Here is a 20,941-nt window from a genome sequence, read left to right as displayed (position 1 = left end):
CAGCGTCGCACCTCTGCTGCTTCCCCACTACACTGGTTCGGAAGGTTTGTCAGCAAACTGGAAATTCCATGCAAAATCCACGGTGGGTGGGGATTTGTTTGGTTCTTTGTTGGGTTTTGGTGATTCTTTTTTTTTTTTTTTTCCCATTTCTGTTTTGTTTCCCTTTTCTACAACTCAGCGCACTCTGGGATTTGGCACCCGAGCGTTCAGACGCCGCTTCCTCCCACGGCACACCCGGGAGATCAGCAGCGGTCGCGCCGCCGGGGTGGCAAACCTGGGGAGGACGAGTCCCCCAGGACGAGGACCTCAGGGACAAGGCTTTTCCCCCACTGCTCAATTCTTGCTGCAGAAAAAGCAGCGACACAGCCCCTGCTTCGGGCAGGGCAGAGCTGCTTCTGGTGCAGGAGGGTAGAGAACACAGAAAAGACAAGTTGCAAAACACAAGGGTATAACGAGGCACGTAAAAAAGAGAAATCGTAAGGAGATATTATATATTTTCCTGTCTTTCAGGAGTTCTTAACTAGAACTTAACATCCCTGCCCACCTAACCATCTATAAACTCGATGTCCTCTCATGGATTATACCAAATGCTCAGACAACCGCACTGTCTCCTCCTGATCTACAAACAACAGAGACATAATAAACCAGCCATGACAGACAGCACCGCCAGGAAATCTCTTTTTTTTTTTAATCTTTTTTTTTTTTACAGCACAGCCTTTGAAGAGAATATGCCCGATGCGATCTGCCCCGGTCCGCAGGGAGCAGAATACCTTTCACAACTCTGCAGCTTCCTGCAGTGCTCAGATAAAACTTACTCAGTTCATCGCTTTTCACAGGCTTTTTTGTTCGTCCATCGTTTCTTCTGTAATTTTCTGTCCAAACTGACATCATCTTAACTTGGCTGGTCATTTTCATGTAATTTTTTCAAACGCTTTCAATGTATCTGATCTTTTCTAATTTTTTGTCAGGCTCTCCTTGCCACGACCTGGACAGCCCAGGGCCGTACGTGCTGGGCCGGGCCGCGTGCGAGTCCTTTCTGTGACGCTCACTAAGACGTGTCGGTGTACAAAATGCAACAGCACGCACGTGGAGATTCACACACACACACATGCGCGTACATACGTGCACTGTCTGTTTTCACCAGAGGTTTGGAGAGTTCCAGGACTAGAGGCCACAGGTTCATTTTATCACAGCGGTGCCATTCCCACACACACCAACCACGTATGTGCAGCCTTAAATCCCTTGTCTAGTAACAGCCAACCTTTCCCGAGGGACTGCACTATCAGTTTTGGCTCCCCTTAAACGTCTCACAAATATAAATATGTGAGATGGCCAAGCTACATTTAATCAACATCATACTTAGGGCTTTCAATTTTTATGAACTTTAAGTTACATAAGACACTGAGTTGACCTACGCACACCATAAGCTTTGCAGGTCTTTTTAAACTTGACTCCTGGATGTGATGGGCTAAGCCAGGAAAAGTCCCAGAGGTGTTTGTCTATTCTTTAAGGTATTTGATTTTTTAAAGAACGGGAAGTTTAAGCTCAAATGTTTCAGTGGTTCAGAGATGTGTTTCTGCTCAGGGCCTCTCCCAGCCACGTGCCTCCTCCAGGACGAGGGAACCTTTCAGTGGAACTGTGACCAGAGCTTCCCAGAATCTCCCTGACCGGATGGAGCCTCAAAGGAATCTCTGCGACCTCTTCATCTGCGTCAAAAAGCAGAAGCGAAGGGCTTGTTGGGATTGCTCCTTCCCCACTGGAAGGTGTGCAAATACCTGTTAGATCAGGGCAAGCTACTTCTTCAGGCCATGCAAACATCCTGGAGGAAGGAACATCTGCAAGAGAGACCGGCTGCAGGGATCTGAAAGCACTTCCACACACGCACCTGGCTGTGCCGGGCACCTTCCACGCAGCTGCCCTTAAGGGCCGAGACAGATTTTTCATCAAATGTTCTGACTCCGCTCAGAACACGCGTTTGTTCCTATCGATGTCACGCGATTCCCTATTCCTCAGCTGCCTCGGCCTGCAGCCCCCCCACCAGAGATCCTCCTCTCTCTGCCCGTTCCTTTACCCTGTCGCTGGTTGCTACCGCGCTCCCGGCTCTCCGCTGCCAGGCCCAGCTCATCCGGGGTTTAAACCTTTAACAAACGGGGCTGTGGCTCCCGCAGACGGGCTCCTGTCTGCCTCCTGCACGTGCCGCTGGCTCGGTAGCCAGGGCCACAACGGCCCGGCCGCTCCGGGAAGTTTCCCCTTTGTCTCCCCAAAGGTCCTCGGGTGGCAGAGGCGGGACGGTGACAGCATCCAGGCCAGCTCCTTCTTTACAAAGTGACCCTCACGCTTTAAAGACCTGCCCCCGCTGAAGTCAGAGGCAACAGCCTGACTAGTCTCAGCGAGAGTAACCTTAGATTCTCAACATCTGCCATAAAACCTTATGGACTATAAATATCTCTCCGTAGTGGAGAGAATTCTTTTTTGACACATTGTATAATGGATGCAATATAAAAATATACTGCACTTGGCAGCCTTTCCAAGGCTTCCCTTTGGGAGCTCAGCAAACAGGCTGGTGTTTGATGATTTTTTTTTCCACAGTAAGGCCAAAATTGCGTTTCACAGAAAGACGGGAAGATGGCTCTCCTGGGACAGAACCTGTATTCCTCTCTCGGAGAAGCTGAAGAGACTTCCTTCAAAGTTTCCAAATCTTTGAAGTGACCTCAGCTCCATGAGATCACAAACGCGTTTGCCAAGGGCGAGCGTACGAAGGTGTGAATGTCAGCGGCACTTTCGTCCTGTTATTAATTGCTTCTTGCAGAGAAGCCCGTGCCAGGGTGAAGCTCTGCTCAGCCGCGTGTCCCCACGGCACGTCACCTCTAACGGAGCCCAGTTCTGCCTCCTGCTCTGGCAGCAAAGCCGCCAGGCTTGGCCAGACCTGCTGCCACGCGCCTGCGGAGGTGAGGCCGTAGACAGCCTGGAGCTTCCTTCTCACTAGTTCCCTCACGAGAGCCACACAGAATCAAGGAAAAAATTATCAAAAGCTACTCGGAGGGCTCACAAGAAATGCTGCTGCAACAGGCGAAGCCGCAGAGTTCGGACGGGGAGCGGAGACGAGTGAGACGGCGGGAGCGCGGGACATGTGCAGCGGGAGGCAGGAGCCCGGCTCCCGACACGTCCCGGCTCCTGAGCTACCTCCCGCTTCTCCAGGCGAACACCAACAGACACACCGACCCCACGAGCCCGGCCGGCTGGGACCTTAACGCACCCGAGGCTGTTGGCGGCTTCATCAGCTGCTCCGTGCACGTTGCAGAGCTCTGCCCACCCGCGGGCCCCCCTCCCCTGCAACACGAAATCGGCACCAACCTTGTTTCTCCCAGGCACCTGTAGTTAGGCAGAAGACTAACCAGGATAAAGAAATCAAAGTTCTTGTCTCCCCTTATCTAAAAAGGAACAAAGCATTGACTTTAAAACAATTATTCCAGATCTATAATATTGCATCCACAAATGACAATTCCATTTCCCCCCTGGAGGTACCAGTGAAACGCAGCTGCCTTTGCTCCCAACAGCGCTGCAAAATGAGCACAGTCAAGAGAATTTAAAGAAAAATGCTTTCTGCAAACAAAGTAGGTACCCCTGTAATTTAGCAAAGCTCTAGGTATCATTACGAACACGCTGTGCCCAGACTCTCAAGAGAATTCAGAAGAGAAGCATCCTAACAGACGCCTGTAAAAACCTGAGGTTTTTTCCTAAGTTTGTGCTTACTGGATTTGGTCTTCCCCCAGCAGGAGGAGGATACGGTCTGATAGAGTACCCACAAATCCCTGTCTATCCCTAACAATACAATAAGCTGATTGATTTTTGCTTGAAAACAAACCAGAAACGAGAACCACTAGCTTTCATCGGAAAAAATACTCTTCTCGGACTCTTTGTCTCCATATAATTAAGTTCAATACGACAAAGCATCCACGGGGGGAAGCATTTTGTAAAGCTCTCGAGGGCTGCAGTAACATTTCTAGTACAGGACAGTCTATGTAGAAGTATCGATCGCTGATGTCATTATTCATATTTCACTACAAAAGCCACTCATGTTCCCTGATGCGTAACAGGCGTCAAGAAAAAGAACCTTGAAAAATAAATTGGAAAAGTTACAATAGCAAAAGGCTTGTTTATGCCATAATTGGTATTAGGCAATTAATGGTGGCATGAAACAACACATTGCTTCCGAAAACAAAAAGCAATACTGTTTAAGGAGCACGTTTTATGTTGTCCTCAGCAAGTTTACTGCCAAGCCACAAAAGACGTTTATACACACTTCCTTTTGTCTCTGATGAAAGGGTCATTGCTACTTGCTTCTTGTTAAATTCACGAGTTAAAACCCAAAAAGCAGGAATGTAATGTTTTTACACTCGAAATGCACCTTCCTGGAGAAGCAGCTGTTTGAGTTCAAAGCCTTTGCTCGACGGGGCAGCCGCAGCCCTGTGCAGGCTGGCAGGACGGAGACAAACCAAACACCTCCCCGCAGAAACACGGGGTTCAGGGATCCACTGCACAAGCTCTGACACCCAGATACCCCAAAGAGTTGACATGCCAAAAATCTTCACTATTAACGAGGTGAGATCCTGAGCAACCGGGAAAAACGAAGGCGGAAATAAAATATTTATGTGCTAAGAGTAAGTGTTCTGCTGTGCAGCGCGGGGCAGTTGCCCAGACCGCAGTGGAGGGGGATAATGCCTAAATCATTTCAAACCAGAAAAAAAAAAACAAACCAAACTGATCTGCTGTTTCCCAAATATCATTTTCTACATCTGTTTCTCCTACACATTTCAAATATCACCACGCTCCGCTGCTACACCAAACGAGGCCCCAGCCAACACAAGAAAGTTGCCGCATTTCCAACTGCGGAAAGTTTCAGTACGGCAGAATGGAAACGGGGGCGCGAACACCCCCGAACACTTTCCTTTTCAGAGTCCTCCTGCCCCCTCTCATCTCCCCCGACGCGGCCGTCGGAGCAGCACGCAGCCGGCTCCCAGCACCGCCTGCACAGCCCCGAGCTGCCTCCGCCCGGACCAGGCACGGCCCCAGCGGAAGCTCAGCCCAGGGCAAAGGTGTGAACAGTAGCAGAAAGTTTTCAGAAAAGCAAGTCGGTGCCATTTTTTTTCCTTAGAGCAAACCTTTTTTTGGTTAAAAAAAAAAAAAAAAAAAGACCTTACGAACCATTTCAAGAAAAGAATTTTCTGAAGCATTCTGTCTGGGAAATGCATGCGGGACGGAATGACCTCCAAAAGACTTAGAAATTCACAGAAGTGAGTGAGCGTACTGTGGAGACGGATGAAACAACACATACGAAGTCTCACATAAACCTCAGACTCCTTCTGATTAAAAGCATGTGTAAAGTATGGATATTTTCATAACGGATTTGTCCCTAAATATGCCGTGATGCATTCTGTATTCATACTGTCTGCACAGCTTAATGTTCTCTCTTTAACCATTTCTTCAGTTTTAAAATGTGCATTTTTAAAGAGCGTATCCAGTTACACTAGAGACCGTAAAGTGAAAAGCCATGTCTTATTCTCACATAAGTACAAAAACATCTCTGGCATTCTCTCACTTGGAGTTTTCTAGGGATTCATTTTACAAGTTAAATGTAGAATATAATTTTCTGGGCGAGTTTATCAAGGAAAATCATAACTGAGCTCCTGAACAAATACAAATCAAAATACATTCTTCGACTTTTCCACGTGCGATTGGTTTGGGCTGCACAAGCCCAGTACTCACCAGTTAAAGAGAAGCCTGATAACATCTGCAACGTCAGTAAATTGTGAGAATTCAAGCTTCTCCTGATGAAAATGTGCAGCAGAGGAAGTGACGGACAATTTGCAGCCGGTAGAAAGAGGAATCCTCTAACTGACATACATCTGGCACCCATTATCTCAGCATCTGCTGCACTGAAACCCAACCGGCCTCAGAGAGCACGGTGGTATGCCGAGGGAAGGCACAACATCCCCTGGATTCTCTTTAACAGCTTAAGACCCACCCGTCCCCTTTATCCACCGCACGCTACACGGTTAAACCAGTGAAAGGAACCCAGCAACCTGCTGCTCGCTTGCATTTATTACACAGGACCGCATTATTTGGGTCCTTTGATCTCTGACAATCAGATTAGGACCATGAATCAGCATAACTGACTTCCACTATCAGTGATTCGAAACAGCTCCAGGCTAGAAGAGCCAAGGGCTGGTTGGGACCTCTGCTAATGATCTCGCCAGGCTTTGAGCAAGCCGCTTAAATCTCTACAGAAAAAGAATCTCTGAATCTGCAAACATGGGCTGTTCTACTGCTTTGTTGTCTCTGTTCGCAGCAGAGTCCCACCTCAAACCAGCGACGGAAGTTTTAACCACCTACGCGACCTCTTTGAGACACCTGGACTGAGGGCATCCCAGAAAGGCACACGGACTCAGCAGGGTGAACACCATCCAAAAAACCACAAAACTACCGATGGACAATCGGCGCAGAGCTGGAGCCGCCTGCCCCTGCCCTGCTCCATTCAAACAAAAGCCAACAGTGTTCTGGGGACGACAGCGTCCTGGAAGCTGCAGCTTGCCAGGCTTTTCAGCTAACGGTCCAGAATAAATGGAAAGCAAAACACAAACGCATTACTTAAGAGAGCAGCTGAAGGCCAGCAGCCCCGGCGTCTGGCCCGCGAGTGTGCTAGACGGCCGCCGTGGAGAGGGGAGCTCATTCGGGCTTCTTGGCACCGCCGCGCAGGGCCGCCTGCTGCTCTGGTGTTGAGTGGAGGATTTCCAGATTCAACTCTGGTTTTATTTGCTCGGAGAGGCGGGAAGAAAGACAGTTAATATGCATTCACATACGGCAAACTAGAAACACCTGTTGGCCTTCAACACGGTTTTTTGGCTGGCTTATAGAGACTGAGGGTCTAACAGGTGTCCCCGTAGCCAATGGGAATGGAAAGGGGTTACAGAGGCCCCACGAACATCAAATTATGCAAAGAAAAACTGGCTGCACAGCAATATACAGCACATGTGTCCGTGTGTGCAAGCTGAACCACGAGAAACTGAAGCCCCATAAAATGAAGCATGTCTGGAAGGAAACCAACCCCGCGGGGACTGGGAGATCTCACCCCAGGAGAGCCGGAGCCTGCTTCGGCCTAGAGCAGCTTCTGCTGATGAACACTTGCTGTGCTTCCAGCAGCCGGCACGGCAGGAACACCACGGACCTGGGGACGGCGGCACGGGCACGGCCTGGCTTGTTCCCCAACCACGTCCCCACGAGCAGGAGCACGGCGCTGTCAGAGCCCCGCGTGCGGATGGCGCCCGGGCCAGCAGCGGCTCCGAGGGCAGTGGGGGCCCCACTCAACTTCCTCCCCAGCGTGGGGCACTGCCTGCGCCCGAAGGGTCTGCGACCTCCCCCAGGACTAGAGGGATAAAGGCTCCCCTCTCAGGTAAACAGTCTCTCCACTGCAAATCACTTCCCCGTTTCCAGCGAGGGGACCCTTGGAACGCAATACGCGCCTTTAAATACGACTACAGGCGGTACGCATGTGTTATAAACCACGCGCGTACCACGGCATCCCACCGTCCATCCACGGATGTATGCACTGCAGCGTGCGCGTAGAACCACGACACAGCTGTGATCAAGCAACACAACCTAAACCCACAGAAATCCTGGGGACAAAGGAGCTGCAGAGGCTCAACCTCCCCGAGCTCGTTCCTCGAGCCTGGTGCCGCAGTCTCAGGAGGAGGAGGAGGATTCCTCTTCAGAGATACCATTTCTCATCCGAATTCTGTAACACACCCAGCAGTAAAACGCGACTCAAACTCTTCCCTGGCTGGTGCCACCCTTGATCTGTTCGTGGTGGTGTCAGTGGGAGATTTTCCTCCTCCTCCTCCGCTATCAAACAGCTTAGTTTGGGTTAAGGCTGCGCAGGAACGGGGAGCTTCAGCCCCAGAGAAAAACCTGCATTGCACAACAGGAAGGCACAAACACTTGAACTTGGATCAAGGACATACGGAAAGCGTCCTCCCTTTCTCACATAGCTCTCATTAATTAAACCTCGGGAGCAGGAATCCTCCAAGCATCTTCCCAGAAAAAGAAAAAAAATAAATGATTTGTAATGACTGGAACCTCAACATGTTTGTTTCTTCAATTATTACACAAATTACACCAAGATCATAGAGCAAAGGAGAGGAAACAGACTGAAACACAACAAACACAGCAGAGATTAATGGAAAACCTGTGGCTGAGGTGGAGATAAGAAGTTTCAGAGGCTGGTTGAAAGGTGTTATCACCTGCTAGAGAACACTCCTTTAAAAAGATGCCTTGGACAAGGCAGCATATAATTAATTAAAAAAAAAAAAGTTTTCTCTGACCTTTCCAAACCCAGAAATTGAAAGCATAATGTACTGATGATTTATTACAGACCGTACTGTGTATTTAAGCATAAATTAATTCTAAAAATTCCAGGACGGTTTGCAGCAATGCTTATCTTTCCTGCTTTGGCCCTCACTCCTCATTTCACTCACTAAACCACCTATTTTGGCTGGAACTGTTCCCTTGTGCCCACGGGCAGTGTGGATCCCCGCACTGCCAATCCTCACAAGATCCCCAGAAAACAACAGAAGATCACAAAGGTCCTGAGAGTTCAGCTGCCCCATGTCCTTTCTCTTCTGTACCAAAAAACAGCCAAACACCGGAATCCCAGAGCTCCATTTTTAGACTGGAGTATTTTTTATTGCTTGGAAAAATAAGCTGGTCTCCTATATAAATATCCCTTGACTCACCTCCGTGCTTAGAGTCTGATTTTCAACAGATGGTTTATGAGAAGAAAGTACTTCGGGCAGACTACCTAGCTCTCAAAAATGTAAAGCTCTTCGGACCCCGAGCTCAACTTTGCAAGTCGCTGAGGTTTTGCAGACACCACCCTCCCTTTTTAACTGGTCACAGCTGGCTGCAAACCTGCGGGGGAATCCTGGCCAGGAGATCAGAGCGGGGCCTGACGCTTCGCCGTGGGGCTGGCACTGTGAGAATTAGGGAGGCGGCCACGGGACGTGCTGAGCAGTTTCAATCCTCACTAAAGGGAGGACACGCACGGCTCTGAGGATGGCATCCAGCGCTTCACGTGACCAGGCCCAGGGCACTGATCCCTCCACACAAAGTGTAGGTTTGGTCTTCTCCGAGTGGCACGACCAGCAGTTTCCCTCCAAGCTTTTCTTACCACTGGTGGATCTTAACATGAGGAGCAGTAAAGATCTCTATGAAAATTTCAACCCGGTGCAATGTCAGCAGTAGGATTCCTCTTTCGTTTCTTTGCCAAAATCTAAGCAGAGGGCTACAACTCATCCGAAGGACTCGAGCCATGCATTTTCTTTCACCCAATATAATCACCTCTTTTAAATGATAATGAAATCCTTGAGTTCAACCCAAGGAAAGCTGGAAAAGAACAAAGTAAGCCATATTTCAAATTCACTAAAGCCCTTAAGATTTTAGTCTCTTAAACCAGGGGCTCTTTTTCACTTGCTATCATGTTCCTTTAAACAAATGTGTCAGTAAGATTTTTGCCTATGCATACGCTACATCACTCATCGATAAAGCTGGACAACTTTAAATGTGATAGTGTACGTCCAAAAGGCTGTTTGCTGTACTCCAGTTAACCTTTAGAAACTCAAATCATATGAACTATGAAGTTATTCATAGAGTAACTGCCCTGCATTTGCGTCCAGACCCGTGAAGTCGCGGCCGCGCCAGGAAGCTCGGGGCGAGCGTCGCGCGGGGCGTCTCGGCGCAGGACGCCGGTCCCAGGCTGCCCTGCGGAGGGAACGTCTTCTGCAGGCACCACCCCAGCTGTTCCCCAGCTTCAGCACATTTTACCTTTTCTTCAAAACTCACTTCACAAAAGATTTCTTTTTTTTTCCTTTTAAAAGAATAAACCCCTACATAGCCTTGGCTTGTTTCCTCTCACTAACTTTTTCAAAGAGTTCAGCGCTACCTGTTTGCCAGCTATTAAATACCTAACGTCTGGCTGATGGACAAGCAGATAGAGCAGGACGAAGCCGAGCTCTGCACAAGCCGCCCTTGTTCCAGAGCCTTCCTGAGCCAAAAGGAGAGAAAATCCCAGCAGGCAGAGCTGCACGGCGATGCTGCGGACTGGCAGAAATCTCCTCAGGGCTCAGGCTTTTCTCCCCTCCCCGGCACAAGGCTAAACCTTTGAATCAGGAGGCTGCTTAGAAATAAAAAGTGTTAGGACTTCTTGGCTGTTGGAGAGGTGCTCTGCTTAATTTAGCCCTGGCATTACTAATTGTGGAATCTATCCAATAAACTGACAGCTGAAGAACAATTGCTGCTATTTAATCCCACAAACGGATTTCAAATCGGCCTTGCGCACTGTAAACCCACGAAACATCGAACACAAGATCTTGCTCCTGTCACTGAAATGGGCACTGGGGTCCCCGCGGCCCAGGGAAGTCACCCGAGTCCAAGCGAGCGTTTCCGCAGCCCCACACTCCCTGGCGGTGTCTTTCCATCTCGGAAAGAAGCACCTGGCTCCTGGATCCAAGCAGAGTCTGCAAGGTGCTTTCCTGTGCCCCCAAAGACAAAACCTTTCCTGTTCTGACTCCGCCACCTTCGAGTGCTCTGCACTCCCGTGATCCTCTTCGGAAATCACCTCCAGCCTGAAGGCTGCGGCAAACCCCTTTCTGCCACCCCTCTGCCCCAGCAGCCCACGCCCTAACACACCCCAAAGGCTTCCAACTGAACAGCTCGAAGAGATTAGCAGGAGAAACAGGGTCATTAATCAATCAAACAACACCGAGGGCATGTCAAACGCTTGCGTAAATGGGGGCAACGCTATAAAAGAGACAATAATGGTCTCCTGAAGCGACGACAAAGCAATTTCAGCTGGCCTTGCAAGAGCAGACACTAATCACGGGCCCTGCTTGCTTACAGTTGACCTCTTCTTTGTGCAAAGCTAAAGAAGATTTGCTCTGGCCGATCCTTCAAAACGCAGCCGGGCTAATTAGGAAGGGTCCCATCCCTACAGCACAGCAAAGTTCCCACACAAGAGCCCCCAAAGCCTGAGTGTTGCTGAAACGATCCACTCCGCCGTGAAGTTTTCAGTAAGCGAACGCTGAAGCCGAGCAGCTGATTTACAGCACGAGATGCAAATAATAACAGCCCTTGTGCTCCCCGTCCCGCGGGCGTGCGGCCCCCCGGCACGCAGGGCCCTTGGGTACCCCAGAGCTGTGCGGGGAGCTGCGGGGCTACGCCAAAAACCGGACCCCCAGGTTGGCGTCAGGTGGCCCGAGGATCCCTGGGAAGGCAGGACAGGCTTAGAGTAAAGCCCGGTTTTTCTGACACCCCCTCTCTCTGCACAGAAAGGCCCTTTACGCCCAAGCTCAAAGAACGCAGCTCCTAGAGAGAGTCTCAGCCCAAACCTCAAACACTCCATTTACAACCCTTTCATCTACCAGACGTGGAAGATAAGGAAGGAGTTCAGGACAACCCAGCTGCCTCCTCAGTTCAGAAACGGTCTCTGCAGCCACTCTAATACTGCTCGGTTCCACCTCATCCTCTGGTTTGCTGCCCCAGCAAAGCCCCACGTGCGGCAGGGAGGCAACGCCACGTGGCGGTGGTGGGGAAAAATAGAAGATAAAGCTCTACCCTGACGGCACTTCACGGGATTAAAAATCCACCAAGATGCAAGAGGCGACAGGAAAGGTGCTGAAACCCAAACGGGTAAACAAGACATACTGCAGACCCTCCCGAAAGAGCTGGTGCAGCCCCAGAGAGGTCTGCCTTCAGAGGGGGGTGATTTAATGCGGGGAGCGCTCAAATATTATCACTTTCAACAGCTCAGGAGACCAGGAAGGACAGCATCTCCCCCCTGGAAGCCAGGCTGACGGGGTACCGCCTGCTTCCAGCCAGGGTAAACACAGGACTGCTGCGGCTCTAGGCTGGCCAGTAAAAATATCCCATGCTGAAAGGTACGATAAGAGGCCGGCCGGGACAGAGAGCAGCCTGCCTTTAAAACAAACACATCTGTATTTCTTTCCAGAAAAGAAAAAGTGATACCACTCCGATCAGACACTGAGATTTCTGGAAGACGAATGACCCCATGACATATCGCTGTGGAGCAACTTCAGTCACTCTGGGTTATTTTCATGCTGTTTCCATCAAACAGCCTCCCCAGAAGCCCTCTGGCCGCATCCAGAGTCATCCCAGCGCTACCCAGCTCCATTCTGGGGAGTTATTTCTCAAGAAGGTACTGTCACCTCACACACCAGGACAGCTTCTTTTAGAGGTGGCAGATGAGGAAAAAAGGATTCACTGATGGACCACTGTGTGTCTTTCCCAAAGCTGTCTTCTCTGAAGCAGCCTCCAGCCTCCCATCCTATCATTAAAATCCAGCACAACTCACAGAGCCACCTCACGCTTTGTTAACTGGCAGAAAAATCCTGGGGTTTTTGGTTTTTTCTATAACTCAATTTATCACTTCCAAAAGGCTCAAACACTGTCATGCTTTACACGGGTGCCCAAACTGCAACCGCTGGAGGTTCACCCACACCCGAGTTTTAATTGGGCTCTATAATTTTCCAATTTTTCTGACTAACAACCACCTCTTACCTGATCAGAGCACCCCTTTCCCCAGAAAAGGGGCAAGGCTTCTCACACCAAGGACCTGTTCATCCGGCTGTGACCCACCTGCTCCCTGCCTTTCTCCTGAGCAGCCCCGAGGGCGCAGCACCCCGAGGGCACAGGCCACTGTTGTCCTCCTTTGCTGCCTCACGTGAGTCCTGCAAAAAGCTTTACAGGGCAGTAAAAGAGAAGCTAATCCTCAGCCGACCACCTTTCAAGACCCAAAGAACCAACTTGATGTCCCTTGTCCAAGGGGGGGTAACGTCAGTGCAACTTGTATTTTCTTCCCCTCCAATATACGCCAGTCATTTCCCTTTTAAAAAAAATATTTGGGGGTCTCAGAAATGCACGCTTTATTTTCAAAGCTGCAATCAGTTACAATTGCAGGAATTGCTAAACATTTCCAAATGTGAAAGTGTTTGTTACCTCTCCGGTTCTGTACAGGAAGATGCCTGGGTTTATTTTATTCATTTATAAGAGAGAAGCTATGACGAAAAAAAGAAAAAAATCACAGGGACAGTTCAAGGGCTGTTTATTTCCTAGAAAACCTTGTAACATGTGCAAACACGAGCCTGAGCAGCAGCACAGGATTGAGAACGCTTCCAAGAATTAGCCAGGCTCTAATCCTTTGGGGGTCAAAGGATGAGAGGGAAGCAGTATTTCATGTAATGTGTTTAGACTGCAGCTCAGAGAGCGTCGCTGGGGGGGTAAATCATTTGGACTCAGTTACTATTGTGTCTGCAGCGTGACTATTTTAGGAACATAAAACAAAAAAGCCAAACAAACTGAAAACTGCTTTTATACTAAGCAGCGTCTTCTCCACCTTACTTAAAACGTGGAATTTAAACCATTAGGATTAAAGCAGCCGCAGAGCTCTGAGTGACCAGCGGATCACAGCCGGGTCGCTGCGTTCCCTGCGCAGCCTGAAGTCAAGAGCATCAAGGAGGGTTTGGCCAATCTACAGTTTGTATCTGACAGAAACTCTTCTTTCTTTCTGTAAAGGCATCATCTAAATGCGATTTAAGGGCCTTTTAAGCATTTCTGAAGTGACACTCGTAGCAACAATTAACGTTCCTTGGAACAGACGCACCATGAAAAACGCACAAGAGCAGCTGGCTCTGGCGCTGCTCCCAGCTCCGCTTGCTCCTCTCTGCCCTCCTAGAACGCAGTGTCAGGGCAGATGCTTTCCCGGAGCTAACTCGCGTGGTCCCTCCTGCCCCCGGTTCCCACGACTCCGGGGTTGGAGGGTTTTCAGGCAGGATACACCCCTCTCCAGCCCTTCTCGGCGGGGAACGACCAGCTCCTGCTGAGGGCCATTCCATCAGCTCCCCCCTCCACACACCCACCTCTGCTTCCCAAAGAGCAAGGAACCACGTGTCTCTGCAGGAAGAGATACATGCTTATGTATGTAAAAAAAAAAAAAAAAAGTCTTATTATTAAAATGGTATCATCTAAAGATAATTTGAGGAACTGGTACTGCCCTGCACCTCGCAGACGGAGAGGTCAGAGGAGGGACGAGGCACCTTCTCTCCCACCGGGCAGGCGGCGCAGACACCCAGCCCAGCTCTTAGAGGCTATCACGTTCCAAATCAGAACATCTCTGCATTACCAAACACAGGAAGCTCAATAACCTCCAAGAGACAATATGTGTATTGCACGAAGGTTAATTAAATAAAGCTTAGCAGCCCCAAAATAAAGCCTAGCCGAAGATACAACTGATCCAGCTAGTCAGAGCTTAACAATTTTCCCTTCTGATGTGGCAGCCCACTGCTACGGTCCCCCAGGCTGAGCTTCACTCCACAGGCCACGACCCCAGGATTTCTTTGTTTGACCCAACTTTAATCAGCTTCCTTCTCTGATTCCAGCAAATCCCTCCTCTGATGGCAGCCAGGAATAAAGGCTATTGTACAGTATGGAGCTACGTTTCACAGCAAGTCACGATAAGCACTTCCTTTCCAAACATCCAAGTTCCCCAAACAGTATAAACAGTGGCCAAAACCAAAGCAGAGAGCAGATTATTGAGTTTTAAAGATAAAACAACAGTTAGGATAAAAAAAATAAATAAATACTGGGGCATCCCTCGCCCTTTATCCTCTCCACTTCCGACTCAAAATTAAAGGAAGAATTTGAAAAGGCTGCTTACCGTACTGACAGCGAGGCCCTTGGAAGCCAGAGGAGCAGCGGCAGAGCTGCGAAGATCCCTCCACACAACTTCCACCGTTGAAACAAACTCCGTAACTGCAGACAGCTGCAAGGAGGAGGGAGAGGATAATTCCTGAGAGCATGATCAGAAGCGTACACGCACCAGTAAATACCCACTCACTGATAAAGTTCCTGCAGCTCTGTAGCAAACTTCATTAGTTCTAAAAACACCGTTGAACCATTTTTGAAGGGCAAATCTTTTTTTGATTGACAGCGCCACACTCAAACAGTACAAAGTCTCTCAAAATTTAGGAGAGGAAGTAAAATACCTCAGGCAACGTCTCAGGGCTTTTCTTAAAAGCGTGGCTAAGTGAGAATGCACAAGAAAACATCAGCAGAGCTGCAGGGCTGTCGATGAAATAACGCTCTTCTAGTCAACACGTGGGTAAAATAGTCAGAAAACGACTCGTGCAGAATCACATTGGAACTTGTGGCAACAAAGGTAAAGTTATTTATTTTGGAACTGGAGGCATCTTTCCGGAACAAACCCCTAGAAGCTGCTTTGCGCCTCCCCTCTGGGCTTTTCTGGAGCGCTGGGTACCCAAACGCGGCGTCACCTTCCCAGGGGACGGGAGGATGAAATAGAGCTAAACTGTAAGGGAGCCCGAGCAGCCACTTTTCTTTGTTCTCACCAAGTGAAGTGTAAAATGGACACAGGGACAGAGAATGCTCAATTAGGCTTCTGAAATCCACCTTTTCAAACCGTCTAAATAAAATCACAAACAAGGATGGTTTTCCAGTGAAACGCGTAGTTCTCACAACTCATGAAGCACAGCCAGTATTTTTATCTTTCCCACTAGAAAATGCTCATCTCAAAAGGAGAAGTGAAGTTAACAGGCAATGCTGCCACACGTGCTGTGCTTTGTCACAGAGTAAGGACGTGGAACAAGCACATAGCTTCCTTTTTAAGTCTATTGAAAGATTCAGACAAGGAAATTTCTCTCTCTTCACTGATCTGGACATCAGAAAAGCACCTTCCAGAATCAGCCTCTCCTCAAAACTTCAGCAGTCACACTTTCTTTTAAAAAAAAAAAACAAAAAAACAACAACCTGGACTGCATGGGTCAGGGTAAAGAGTGTTTTCAAGGATTTCACTTTGTAAAGAAAAAGCCCGAGAGGTTTCAGACCGACTGCAGAGTCCTGTGTGCTCCGGGCCACTCTCGGGACGCGTCTGCAACTCCTCACACTGGATTCACCTCGCGTGGGAGAACAACCCCGCAGCATCTCCTGCGGCGTTCCCTGGGCTCACGAGTGCAGCTAAAATAAACGAATGAACGGATAAACTCCTGGAAAAGCCGTTTTTCCTTCTCTAAAGCTGCAAGGCTGCCAGTTCTGCGTGTCCTGACTGCCGTAAGGAAAAAGTTGGAGAATTAAAGACATTTCCAGCAGGTACAGCCTGAGAACCAACCGTCAGCTCCTCAAGCGTGTTCAGGGAGGCCCCAGGAGATCTGGTGGCAGAGGCCGGCGTGGACCTGGGCACGGGCTGGTGGAGAAGTCCCCAAGCAGAAGGCTGTGGGCCCTGCCCAAGGCCAGGATGAAATGGCACCTCTGAAGTTACCCCCTGAACATACAGAGCCTGGGACTGAATTACAAACCTACGTATGATACGGGACCACCTGGAAGCAATCACAGCAGCGCTCACAGCACTGAGGTTTCCACACGCAGACTGTCTATCTGTTCCCTCCTATTTGCAAGTTGGGAGCCCCCCTGGTTTCTCTTCCCATTCCAGCTAATGCTGTAACTAATTACGAACAGAAAAAGCAGGTCTGTGATTACACATTTCATTTTGTGTGATTGTAACTGGGGAGGAAAGGCACCACGTGCAGGCTTCAGATCTGGCTCCAAATACTCAGCACAAAATATTCTGTGCCTGCTCCAAAACACCAATTGTGCATTCAGGGAAAAAAGAAAAAAAAAAAAAAAAAAAAAAAAAGTCACAGATGGAAACAGTGCAAGGAAGCGTTTGCATTTTTCGGGCACGTTGGCAGGACATTTTGTGCACACAAGAAGATAAATTTGCAACATTACCAACACATTCTCAACGATAATTTGGAACTTTAAGACATACGTGCAAAATGGGAGATGGGAAAGGGCAGCTCCTACCTGCACAGAAGAAATCCCAAGCTTGTGGGTGTCAGTTTGCCCCGCCTGAAAACAACCCTTCCCTCCTGATTACAGGTCTGCACTAGTCAGAGGCGTGTTTTGGTGGTCCTGGCATCCCCTGCCACCAAAGGGCATTACCTGGGCGTAAAGGCAGGTCCCTTCTCTCTCCCCACCCTCCCCTCCAGCCTCCTCTCGGCGCCGATGCAGGCAGTGCAGCGCAGACTCGTGTCCTCACGACTCCTAAACGCTGACAGGCCCCATCAGCTGCACAAAGCTCAGCGACAACTCGCTCCTGGCACCCTCTGCCTCCTGACGAGTCTGGGGAGGGACAAATCAGCACGTTGCTTTGGGGTCGGTGGAAATGAAACCCCTGGGGCAAACCCTGGCGGTGGCCAAGGCCTGGGCGCTACGTTGTCAGGTATTCACATAATTTATCACAGCGCCATCGCTTACAGCCCACTCCACGTGGAAAGGTAACGACCACGTTACTAAGTTTCCCACTGTTCTCCTACCGTTGGGTCTGTTTTTTCCTACAGAAACACAGCTGGCTGCCTCGTTCCTCCTCTGTGCTAAATCTTGATACTGTCTCACGCGACGCCTCCGCCTGGTCTGCGGTGACGAAGGAGGTTTTGTGGCGGTTGAGGTGAATACAACATTTGGCAAACTGGCCCGTTTGCTACCAAAGCACAGGCTCTCACTAGGCAGAGCTCTGTCCCCAGTGCAAGGAGGTTTCTCTCTCAGCTCTCTTACAGCACAGCCCTCGGAGCGCCCTGGCTTTAGGCCCGGCTGGCCGCCGCAGCAGCTCCCCTGCAGCTGACCCAGCTCCAGCTTGACAGCCCGAGCCAGAACTCCAGCTCGTTCCAACTCTCATTCTCACCGAGACCCCAACTCCCCAAACTTTGCACCTTAGATGCACCAGAGCTGAAATACTTAAGCCTTAGTGTTGGATCTTTTAAGGATCTGATGATTTTTCAAATCCCCTCTCCAAAAAAAAAAAAGATTCCTGAGTAAGACAAAGGTAGCATTGAAGTCCAAACGCTCACCTACCCAGAGTAATGAAACAGTGATGAAACATTGCAGAAAGACAGTTATCTTCTCATCTCACCTTTTAGGCACTTTTCATAGCCACGTATCCCTGGGGACCACAGCGGTCCCGGATCAATCCCGTGCTGGCTGCTGCTGCAGGACACGGGAGCCTGGGAAAGCCTTTGGCCAGCACCCCGCGCCCCTCAGCCGCGCCGCACGCGTCCCTGTGCGTGTCCTCCCCGGGGCAAGGCGGGAGGGGCTCGGGGCAGGCAGCGGTTCCTTCCAACTCCCCATCTCCAGGTGTGTGCCAAGATTTTCTGGGGCTGCAGCCTGAAGTTTTTGTTAGTTCTAGTCTTGTGAGAAGTGTCGTCTGCTTTCTCCCTTTCCTTTGGGCCTCAACCCTACTAGAAGTGACTGAGTGGCCAAATGGCATAATAAGGTGGTTTGGTTTTCCCCAAATCTTTCACCTTGATCACCTAAAAACCGGACTTCAGGCAGCGTCCCAGTAAAGCTCAGCCTGGCCCCACCAGCGGGGCTCAGCCCTCGGGGGGGGAGTTTAGTTTGACCCAAAGCAAAACAATGGAAAATATTAGAAGCAATTGCAGCGACTCAAATCAGGGATTAGAAGACAGGGGTGTTATTCTTGGCTGTGCCCCAGATTTCCTGAATGAGCTGGACAATTCCCTGCTCTGAGCTTCAGGCTGGCACAGGGAGAATAGAAATCATAACAACCCACTTCCCAGCCCGGCGGGGCCAAGGGGCCTGCGGGGCTCCCTCCCCTGCGCGTTCCAGGCCCTCTGCAAGCCTGCTCCTAATGCAGAGACAGAATTTAAGGCAATGAAACTTAGGAAAAGGTAACGACACCGTTCTGGGAAACAGGAAAGAAAGGATAAGTTACGGAAAACATCACCTTCTTCTGCTTGAAAGGCAACGATGTCTTTAGCGAGGATTTAGCAAGGAGGGATTCTTGGGAAGTCAGAGACAAGAGACTGATTTAAAAGGAAGAGTGATGGAGAAAAGCATTTCCTCTACAGTACAACACAGCCGACCTCTGCGTGGGCAAAGCTCGTCCCCCAGCGGAGCGTGTGTTGGGAGTTTAACCAATACAAGGCTTGATCCCAGGCAAAAGGTTCAGAAGTTCAGGCAAAGCCTTTCAGCTGACAAAACAACGAGCCTCCAGGAGCCAAGAGGTGATGTACAAAGGAAAGCCGGCCTAACAGGGAAATTAAATTGTTAACCAAACACTTTTCCTGCCGAGGCTTCCAACCTGTATCACAAATCATGGAGCCGCTCCCCCCGAGACTGGCCCTGTGGCTCCTGCGTGCCTGTGCATGCCTGCCCGTGCAGGCTCAGCGGCAAGCCAGGCTCAGCCGTGCCCGTGGAACAAGCCGAGCGTGGCTGCTGCAGCCAGCCCTGCTGAGCGCTCCTTCCCCGCTCGCTGGGTGATATGAGCAGAGCTGGCAGGAAGAAACGTGGTTCAGTGTGGGGTAACTCCCTCTGGAGCCTTTTAATAGGCCATTTGTGACTAAGAAGTTTCTCTTTTAATGAGGAGATTAAAATTCAGCCACCTTCTACTCAGCCCGTTAGCGATGCTCGAGGGGTTTTCATCGTGTCTTAGGCTCTGACACTTCCTCCCATCTCCTCATCAAATGGACATTAATTCTCATTCTTTACCTAGGGCCAGGTTCTACCTCTACCTGACGATCCTAATGCGGGCTGGATAAAAACTCAAGTTAAAGACAACAAGGGCTGGTGATGGAAGCTTTTGACCAGCAGCTCAAGCCGAGCCCCTGCAGCAGCTCCTGGGAGGCACCAGAGCAGCAAATGGCCCCCGGGAGAGGCTGTGGGGCAGCTGAACCCCTCCGTGGCCAGGCTGTGCTCACGTGGCTCTTCCATCTCCTCGAGCTGGCTCGCTGACTCGGGTGTTCCCGTCCCACCCCACAGCAGAGCCCTGCTCGCTCCCTCCCCAGCACCCGGCCTCGCTGCCCTCCCCGCCCGAGCAAAGACCCCACGTTCACAGGCAACGCTGCAAGTGGGACAAGGTCCCCAGTTCTAGATCTCCCAGGAATGGTCTCCCCTTTAGCCTCTTCCATACTTATTGCTCTCCTTGGTGCCTTCCTGCCTCATCGTGTCACTTCTGAAGGTGGCAGGAGCTGGCCCAGGAGCACAGACATGCCTGTGGCTGAACTCCAGCTCCTCTGTGAAGATCAAGAGCTGCAGACTTGGTGGGACTCAGCTTTTCAACATCTTGAGCTGAAAGCAGAGATCACGGGGATTACCAGACATGCAGGCCCCTCGTCCTAATCACCAAGGTTTTTAACTGTGTTATTAAACCCACGTGGAATTTAAGTAGCATCTCAGAGGCCACTTGAAACTGAGCAGCTTATTCTAAAAGTCCATCTATCAGTAATCGGGCACGGAAAGAACCTGATGCCACGCTAAGAATGCAGAGGGTGTCTTGACTTCTGACCTTTTTCTTTCCCAAATGGGACCGAGCGGCTGAATGCTCCGCGGCGGCGCGATGGCAGCGCAGGCAGGGACGCTGCGAGGGAAGCGGGACCCGGCCTTCCGAGGGGAGATCCAACAGCTCCGGGGGGGTCATGAGCAGGCACAGCTCTCGCTTCAAATCAGTGGGTCAGCGGCAGAGGAACAAAGACAGCAAATATTCTTTGAGGCCCGTGAGATCTCTGTGGAGCCATTAGTCCTCAGATCGCTCGGCTTCAGCACCATTTTATAGGGTGTTTCTATGAAATTTTCCATCACTCTCCAAGTTATGAGCTCCCAGCAGAGCCCATCACCCCCACTCACTGAGTCCTGTCCTCGCAGCCATTTGCTCACCCGTAAGTGCTCCAAGACACAAACCTGCAGTTTGGGAAAAGAAGTAAAAAGCTCTTCTTTCGCTACAGACACCCTAGGCAAACAGCGAGCGCGCTCGGCGGGGAGAAGCTCTCTCCTTCCAGGCACCAGCGCA

At 50.1% G+C, this 20,941-nt stretch overlaps 1 protein-coding gene across 2 annotated transcripts in view; it reads right to left on the bottom strand.

Moving 5' to 3' along the window:
• Positions 1-20,941, bottom strand: part of MEGF6 (multiple EGF like domains 6) — a 94,004-nt gene that overhangs the window by 62,037 nt on the left and 11,026 nt on the right. For both annotated transcript variants that reach the window (XM_074924627.1, XM_074924628.1), the window contains exon 4: positions 14,783-14,887. In XM_074924627.1, coding sequence (XP_074780728.1) covers positions 14,783-14,887 — 105 coding nt within the window. The remainder of the gene's footprint in view (positions 1-14,782; positions 14,888-20,941) is intronic.

This window comes from Athene noctua, chromosome 22 (genome assembly GCF_965140245.1).
Source record: "Athene noctua chromosome 22, bAthNoc1.hap1.1, whole genome shotgun sequence".
NCBI lineage: Eukaryota > Metazoa > Chordata > Aves > Strigiformes > Strigidae > Athene > Athene noctua.
Note: the sequence above shows the minus strand (reverse complement) of the source record. Positions and strands in the feature narration are given on the sequence as shown.